The sequence below is a fragment of the Oncorhynchus keta genome, chromosome 21 (assembly GCF_023373465.1).
Source record: "Oncorhynchus keta strain PuntledgeMale-10-30-2019 chromosome 21, Oket_V2, whole genome shotgun sequence".
NCBI lineage: Eukaryota > Metazoa > Chordata > Actinopteri > Salmoniformes > Salmonidae > Oncorhynchus > Oncorhynchus keta.
Genome location: NC_068441.1, coordinates 27,761,185 through 27,770,040, shown reverse-complemented (window position 1 = coordinate 27,770,040; position 8,856 = coordinate 27,761,185). Strand labels below are relative to the sequence as shown.

The 8,856-nt window shown below is 42.2% G+C and overlaps 1 protein-coding gene across 1 annotated transcript; it reads left to right on the top strand.

Annotated features, from left to right (window-relative positions):
• The first annotated feature begins 382 nt into the window (after nt 1-382).
• On the top strand, nt 383-8,576 carry calcoco1b (calcium binding and coiled-coil domain 1b). The gene is made up of 14 exons (XM_035797078.2): nt 383-538; nt 1,892-2,037; nt 2,338-2,440; nt 2,696-2,907; nt 3,512-3,724; nt 3,954-4,090; nt 4,176-4,245; nt 4,976-5,230; nt 5,718-5,843; nt 6,217-6,312; nt 6,526-6,616; nt 6,771-6,928; nt 7,176-7,255; nt 7,811-8,576. The coding sequence occupies exons 2-14, from the start codon at nt 1,906-1,908 to the stop codon at nt 7,839-7,841; spliced, it is 1,704 nt and encodes a 567-aa protein (XP_035652971.1). The 5' UTR covers nt 383-538; nt 1,892-1,905; the 3' UTR covers nt 7,842-8,576.
• Nucleotides 8,577-8,856: the final 280 nt, after the last annotated feature.

The following is an 8,856-nucleotide window of genomic DNA, read 5'->3' as shown; positions in this document are numbered from 1 at the left end:
ACCTGGCTATGGAAGCTACTGACGACAGGGGAAAATCAAATCAAAATTACGCAAATGTTCCAAATAGCCGTCTGTGAGTTCGGTAGGTTTCATATGAAATACAGCCTGTTTTCACAGTAGCCTAAAGAGAAAAATAGAACAGATTTAAAACTCTACTCGGAAACGCATTCTTCCAACTGCGTATTATTTTACAACAAGTCAGTAAACCAATCGATCTCAAAAGCCGCAGTGAGTGACAGTTCTTTTATATTTTAACGTGACAGTGCTATCTTTTTACTACCATGCGTCCCACATGGCAGTTGTAGTCCAAGACCAAACGTTGTATATTCCTTTCAGGATGTGATGTCCTCTCAAGAACTGCATTTACCATAATGGAGCCAACTGTTTTCAAGCTGTCCCCGGATGTGTGTTTGTGTTGTAGTAGCAGGCAGCCTGCTATTAGTTGACAGGCGAGCATGCATCACTTTATTTCAATCACATCTCTCTGACAAATAGGCAGCATTGAAGAGATTGGGAGAAAATTGCGTAGCCACTTTAGGTAAGCTTCAAAAACAAATCTATGACAATGTATGTGCATTAATTTATCAATGTTGTTCATTTCTTACATGATAACAAAAGTATGACTTGCTGACTTGACAAATGCTTAATCATTTAGGCTCCAAATCAAATTGGTTTACTATGCTTTAATTTCAATCTACCATGGCAACATTTAGATAGGCCTATTGATAACACAAGCATAATATTAACTAAATTATCATCTTTTCAAATGTATGAGGTTATGTTAATTTTAAGGGGACAGTTCAGCCCAAGTTGGAGCATTTATCAATGAATCTAGGCTGTTATAGCCTATGCCATGTCATAATACGTTATAACTTTATCTTTTAGATGAATTATTTTTGTAAAAGTTTGTTTATTAATCCCGTAGGCTGTCTGAGGTGTAATCTACTTTTAAATGAAGCAAACATGTCAATTACCCAGTAATTACAGTGACAGGTTAAGATGCGTAGACAAAACAATAATGTACCATAACAATGTTGCATAATCTTTGGGTGATCACAGCAACATCATGACAGCAACAAAAATCCTGTAGGCCTATATTCCATACTTCACTATCATCGTTGCTTGGCTGCTGGCTCAGATCTCTCACACTCTCTGTCCTGCTTGTTTTAGTATTTTCAGAAACGATTCTGGCATGGACAGTGAACGCTCATTTCACAACACTTGGAAATCTAATATTTGCTCCGGTCCATCAACTACACTCGAAGAGGTTTTGCCATTCATCAGAATGTTACCAAGAATAGCTTTAGGCCCTTGACCTCAATCCATGACATTGCAAAATATTATGCCACTGCCTGTAGGCTTCCAATTGGAGATAAAAACACACCAGCTGATGTACATCTACCATCTCTACTTTTTATTGTATTTAAGATCAGCTTTAAAACCATAAACTGGATTGATGGCTTTTAACCAGTGCAATGAAAGGGTCAATATGTAGGTAAGTAGGCTAAAGGCTATGGTATGCCTACATCCAAAGATTTCCAATCTGAATAGTAGCTTTCAACTAATATTATAATTTAGGCTTACTACAAGCATGTTACTTTTAAAGAATATAAAACTATGGAATAGTGTAAACCAAATACCCTTTAAAGCAGATCCCACAGTAGAAGTAAAATGACAACATTGCTGTTTTTACTTCATCCATAGCTTGTTTTATGGCCTTAATCTCAAGCATACTCGTGGTGTTGTTTGTTATGAACATTGGGACATATGCGTGTCTGTTACAGTGAACACATCACATTCCTAAACTTGTACAGCTATCATTTTTCATCAGCTGTTCTCCACTGGACTGGAACACATTTCACATTTCCACGTCATGTTTTCGTCTCTACAGAGCTCCTAATTGCCATGGAAAATCAGTCCAAGGTGGAATTTCGGAATGTGGGACAGATGTATTTCCCCCAAAGTAGAGTGGAGTGCCACTACAGCCTTACCTCTCATCATCACTGGACCAACAAGGACTGGATAGGCCTCTTCAAGGTGTAGTAACATTCACAACCTACCTTTCTTCCTGCAAATAGTACATTTCACTCCTCTTATAGGGATCACAAGATTTTCCTGTTTGACTTTTTTTTTAAATAGCCAGAGTGATCACTATAAAGGTATTTTAACAGCATTAGTAGGATTTTGGAAAGATTACGTTCCACATTTGTTTTTATCACTAAGCGTTTGTGCATTGTACTGTTTTGATGTTTCAAACAAACAAACACTTCCAAAAAATCACAAGGGTAGCCTATTATTGACATGAACAATATAGAGAACTACTCATGTCTCACTCAGGCTGGCTGGTCATCAGTGAAAGAGTACACCACCTTTGCATGGGCACTCACTCCTGAGGGGTACACCGAAGGAAATAATGCCAACTGTTGTGTACATTTCCAAGGTAAGAATGCATCCATCATGTCAGATTAGTACAGGAATGAGAAGTACCCTTTAAGGCTGGGTTTACCAGCAAATTAGCATATTTTTTTGTTGTCAACTAATCAAACCCCTTGATGTAGCATACAATTGACTTAAAATTGGTAAATATTATACTCAACACATTTGATCAGTTTTTGGGGAAGAAAATATGATAAACCAAACAGGAGAAGTGAAAAAAAACCGGTACCCCCACTCCATATCTCCTTCCTCTCCACAGCCTCTTACCTGCCCCGCCCCAGTGCGGTGGAGTACCAGTTTGTCTATGTGGATCAGAGAGGCGAGGTGTGTGCCCGCAGTCGCCAGTTCACCTTCTGCATTTCCAGGCCTCTGGATGAGCTGGAGACATTGACAGAGGAGCGGGATGAGGAGGGCGGAGAGGGGGACGGGGACGACCTGCTCCTGGTGGTGTCCAGAGCTCAACTCCTGCAGGTGGGGATGGATGGATGGACGATAGCTCAGTTTCACTTAACTTCTTTATAAATGTGTCATACTCATGTTATAATTTGTCCAACATGAGAACAGTTTGTGGGTATAATTAATGCAGACGAGCGCAGTCTATGTTAATCGTTTGGTTCCTTGAGGATACTCCATACAAGTTGAGGGTTTAACAATTCCTGTTTTGATCATTTCCCTTTGAAAATAGTAGTTGCATGCGGGAGCGTGGCGCAGCAGTAGTGCTGAAATCGGTCAAGCACAAAGCCAATGTCGGCATGGGTTCGAATCCCACTTCAACTACCATGTTCCACCTGTTCTCACCTTCTGTGTCCCACTCTTACATTTCTACCTGTCTAAAAATAATCCAACATGTGAGGAGATTGGAGCTCACGGTCCCTTTTTAAAAAAAGAGAAAAAATGAAAATTGTTGCACTGCTTTCAAGCCTTCTTTCATGGACCCCTTGTTCTTCTCCCTTTCTCTCTCTCTCTCTCTCTCTCTCTCTCTCTCTCTCTCTCTCTCTCTCTCTCTCTCTCTCTCTCTCTCTCTCTCTCTCTCTCTCTCTCTCTCTTTCTCTTTCTCTTTCTCTGTTACGATCAGACTCGGCTGGATGAATGCCTTAGAGAACAGGCCGATTCAAAACAGGCCCGGGAGGAGGCAGAGAGGGAGAAGGAGAGAGAGGAAGAAAGGAGCAAAAGGGCGAAGGATGAGTGGGAGCGAGAGAGGGAGGGGATGAATGAGGAGATCTCTGAATTGAGGGACAACCTGAGACGGAGCTGCGACAGGATGGAGAAGGTGGAGGGGAAACAGAAGGTATAACAGTATATGTACACTGGCTAAATGGATGATAGATCAGCAGACAGTAACTGGTACAGTAGACACAGAGCTTAGAGTAAAATATTTACTTATACTCCAGAATTCTACATGTTGTAAATAAATGGATCTGGATTGTTTACAACTGCTTAAAAGCTTAAATATATATCTTGTTTATATAGCCATAAACCCTTTCATCGCTATTCTTCTCTCCCCCCAACACTGGAAGGATATGCAGTCCTCTCAAGAAACCTTGTCTACTCTATTGGATGAGAAAGCTGAGTGCCTGCAGCGAATCAGAGGACTGGAAGATGACATAATGGTTCTAATTCCGAGAGGGAAGGAGACAGAAGCTGAACTTGAAAGGTAACTAAGTATTTGTGAAAGAGAAGACTTTGACTCTGTCTTTCTTACTTTCTCTCGCTTTGAGACATTTTGTTTTGACCCACAGGATGAAGGAGAGAGTGAAAAAGATGTCCACTCAGTTGAGGGATGAAGAACAGGAGAGAAATAATCTGCAGGTAACAATAGTGTGTAGTTTCCCTCTCGTGCAGTAATACAGCTAGTTCAAATCCCTACATAGCCTACTCAGCCCTGACGTTGGTACTTGTGGAATTGGGCCAGGACAGCAGATTTCTGGAGCCAGGCCAGATCTAACGACAGGTGTCAGCTCCTAGTACCCAGTGACCTGAACATTGGGTGTCAGCTCCTAGTACCCAGTGATCTGAACATTGGGTGTCAGCTCCTAGTACCCAGTGACCTGAACATTGGGTGTCAGCTCCTAGTACCCAGTGATCTGAACATTGGGTGTCAGCTCCTAGTACCCAGTGACCTGAACATTGAGTGTCAGCTCCTAGTACCCAGTGACCTGAACATTGGGTGTCAGCTCCTAGTACCCAGTGACCTGAACATTGGGTGTCAGCTCCTAGTACCCAGTGATCTGAACATTGAGTGTCAGCTCCTAGTACCCAGTGACCTGAACATTGGGTGTCAGCTCCTAGTACCCAGTGACCTGAACATTGGGTGTCAGCTCCTAGTACCCAGTGATCTGAACATTGAGTGTCAGCTCCTAGTACCCAGTGACCTGAACATTGGGTGTCAGCTCCTAGTACCCAGTGACCTGAACATTGGGTGTCAGCTCCTAGTACCCAGTGACCTCAGCAATGGGAAGAAGATGATTAGCCATTTAACTTAACACAAGTTTATAGAAATCCACATAAAAACATACTAACATCTCCCCTTATCCCCCAGGTGGAGAACGGGGCTGTGCTGGCTGAGCTGAGGGCGATGCAAAAGCGTTTGGAGGCCAGCGAACGCGGGGCAGAAGGTCTGAGGCAGGAGCTGCGTGAGATGGGGGCTCAGCAGGGCCACAGCCACGCTGAGCTGCACCAAGCCAGGCTGCAGGCCGCCCAGCTCACCCTGCAGCAGTCTGAGGCTGACCTGGCCCTGAGAGAGGGACGCGCCCACTGGGCCCAGGAGAGAGAGGCCTTCCAACAAGCATCAGAGGTTAATGCAGTGGTTACTGGATAGGGTAGCACTACAATTCACAGCACAACCTCCAATACAAACATATACAGCACAAAGCAGAGGTGGGGGTAACCCCGTAATACAGAATTGGTGCAGCAGAACAGAGGGATAATGCAAGATCAAAAGCTGAGTAATTTGCTGATTCCTATTAGCCCAGTCCAGACTGGCACCTGTTTTTTTTTACTCAAGGTTAATGCATAGCACTAAGATTAATTCAAACAGCTCCTTTCTGAGCCCTACTTCTGGATCCAGCTAAGTTTCCTACTCCATTGAGGATTATGGCGTAATAAGGCTCCAACTCGTCTCTGTTTCACAGATCCTGAGCATATGAGGCAACAGAGCTTAGCCTATGTGGATCAGACAACCACCTATTTCAGTTAGCATACAGCCAATCATTTCTGTATTTATGAATCTTGTGTATGTGTATCCTATTTTTTATCTATTAATCTGTCTTTCCTTTCTGTAGCTTGATAAAGAGAGGGTGCAGAAGTTAAGCCGTGAGATGCAGCGGAAGGAACAGTGGCTCCAAGAGGAGAGGATGGAGAGGCAGAAACTAGAAGTGGAGCTTGGAAAAGAGAAGGATTGCAACAGGGTAAATATAGTCAATTGTACTGCAATAGGTAGGCTATATTTCATCATACACAAACACATAGACCATATACAACTATTGGTACACGAAAACATACATGTCTAAATATAACTGCCATCACCATCGTGTCACTAATCTGTGCCCTCATCGGACATTCAGATCAGATCGAATTTCGGGAAACTGTTTGCTGAACCCCAATAAAAAAACATCCGTGACTACTTTCACACAAACACAAACAGACATACACAAATAGATATGCCAGCAGCCTGGCATCAACACCCATTCATCACACACTGCTCCCCACAGTGAGTCACACAAGGCTGTAAATCACACTTACCCCACCGGCCATCGCTTAACACACCAGTGCCCCCTGCAGGTGCTGCTGAGCGATGCCCGCAGGGAGGTGCAGGAACTGAAGGCCAGAATGAGAATGAACCAGAAGGAGAGAGAGCAGCAGAAGATGGAGAGACAGGCAAGGATCAGGCTATTTGCTGTTTATATCGGGTGTCTCTTCTTTATGTCTATATATTTAACTGCTGTTTTGTGTGGCATCACTGATCAAAATAAGGTTTAAAAATACTTTTTAGTGATGGGTTTGGTTGAGTTAACCATGTTGTGGATGTTTCCATATCTGTGCTTGTCAAGCCCTGTAATGGTTGCTGTGTACACATTCAAATACACACAGGACCTGCTGGACTACATGCATCAGTTGGAGCAGAGACTGGAGGTGGCTACAGACAATAAGTGGAATGAAGTGGCTCGCTACTACTCAACCAGTGAGTGATACTAATACCATAGAGGCTGATGTACAGACCCAATGCCAGGAAAACACAGTGCCCATTCTAGTCATATACAGTATAGTACAGATGTCGTCCCATTCTTGGATGCTCATGACATCATATTTAAAAGACACCATGTATTCCTTTGCAGTTCGTGGCGCTGACACTCCATCTCAGGATGAGACACCCTCTTCTGAGGATGAGATGCCTGCATCTCCCCTACCCTACCGGACACCCAGACTACACTACTGGAGCGACGCCCAGGAACGCTCCTCTCACCGTAGTGTGAAGTGTCTCCAGACTGACACGGTAGGCCACCATATTACAGCCAATGTCAAACTAAATACCACCAAAACACAGAGAATACGTAATGGAAACAGCTAAATATAAGACTATAGCACATCCGAAACACAGACCAAGCATTTTAATATCAACAAAACATACTGACATCAAATCAGTTAAAATCACCATATCAATATCCCTGAAATCCTCACTGGAGTTGTTTTATTGTGTGTGTGTTTGTGTATGTGTGTGTGTTCTATCAATCTGGACTAAGGATGAGGAAGAGCAGAACAAGACCAGTAAGGGTGAAGACACACCACTGATTCTGCCAGACCTCACCAACCCCATGCTAAGGTGACTCTCCCAAACACTCCTCCATTTCCAACCGAACCAATATCTATGCTGACTGTACATACACAGTGCTGACTGCTGTTAAAACGACCCTGTTCCTTTCCTTTTCTTGTGTTATAATATTTAAAGCACTGCAGCAGTGCCAATGAATTAAAGAACAGCGGGAATAAGAGCATCTGTAAAAGGATAATGATTTTCCTCCCCAAAACTAATGTGAGTGTTATAGAGGTAATGCATCAGCTGGAGTAGACCAGTGGGAACCCACTGTTCCTAGGCCATCATTGAAAATAACTGACTTGCCTAGTTAAATAAAGGTAAAATAAAAATAAATAAATAAAGACCAGCGCTGCCTGGAAGCAGTGTGGGTATGATCTATCACTAGTCACACATTGTTCAGTATTCACCACATCATCACTACTTTTTTTTCTCTCTGTCTCTCTCTCTCTCTCTCTCTAACCATTATAACTATTATGCCCTTTCCCTCTCTCTTTCATGCAAGCATCCATCCACAGAGCATCATCTAACTATTTCTCTCTTCTCTTCATCTTCCTCTTTCAGTGAGTTTGCTGACTGCTCCCCCTTGTGGTAACAGCAATGAGGACAGAGGACAAGTTGCTTGATAGTTTACAATGTAGGCCCTATATTATTGTTGGCTACAGTCAGCCATGCAGACAAACTGTGCTGTAGAGATACAATATGTATACGATTATGAATCTGGCTTGGGATGTTGTGTGTGATGAGTGTGTTTTTTTAAAGACTGTATTGGTTGTGAGGTGAGTTACTCTACAAAAAATATTCTAACTAAAAAAAACAATTTGGCACGTTTTCTCTTAGATTTTTTTTGTTTGTTTACATTATATTAGTGGTTTGGTTGATTCAATGTTGGAAATTAAAATATGTTTTGCATGAAAGGTGACTATTGTGCCATGTTCATATTAGCACAGTCTCAACTGATGTTTGCATAGAAATGGAACAATGGTTTATTAGGCCATACAACTTAGCAGATGCTAGCTGTATACCTACATTTGAAATGAGAGGTTTCTTATTGAAAGCAATGTGTCTATTTGAAAATGTTATTATTTTTATCTAGGTATGCATTTTCTCTAGGTGCTATAACTAGCCCGATTTGTGAGTAGGCTTTAAAATGTTTTTAGATTTGTAAAAGTGTTCACAGGAGTTATAGAATGAACAAGTTGTGTCTATTGGTTATGTGGTTTTCTTTTATTTAATGATTCATCCATTTAACTGTGAAGTTTACTTTCTGAGTGCTTCACACGGTGTAGAGTCGTTTCTGTAATAAAACACTACCTGTTTATTGATTGATGCTTGTCTCCTGTGATTTTTATGAGGTACTGTTAAGACAAACCATTCATACACTTTATCACAGAATGGCTGGATGGAGCGGAGGATCCATCTGACTGTCTGCTCCTCTGCCTCTGAGCCTCTTTGCCAATTTCTACTCTTCGTCTATTACTATTCTCCAAAACTCTGGAGGAAAAGAGCTCTGGAGGAAAATAGCTAATTATAAAATCAATGGTCTAATATAGCCTGCTCTGAGTCTGAAACACTGGAGAAATGAAGTCGCTCTGTGCCAAAACCCAAAC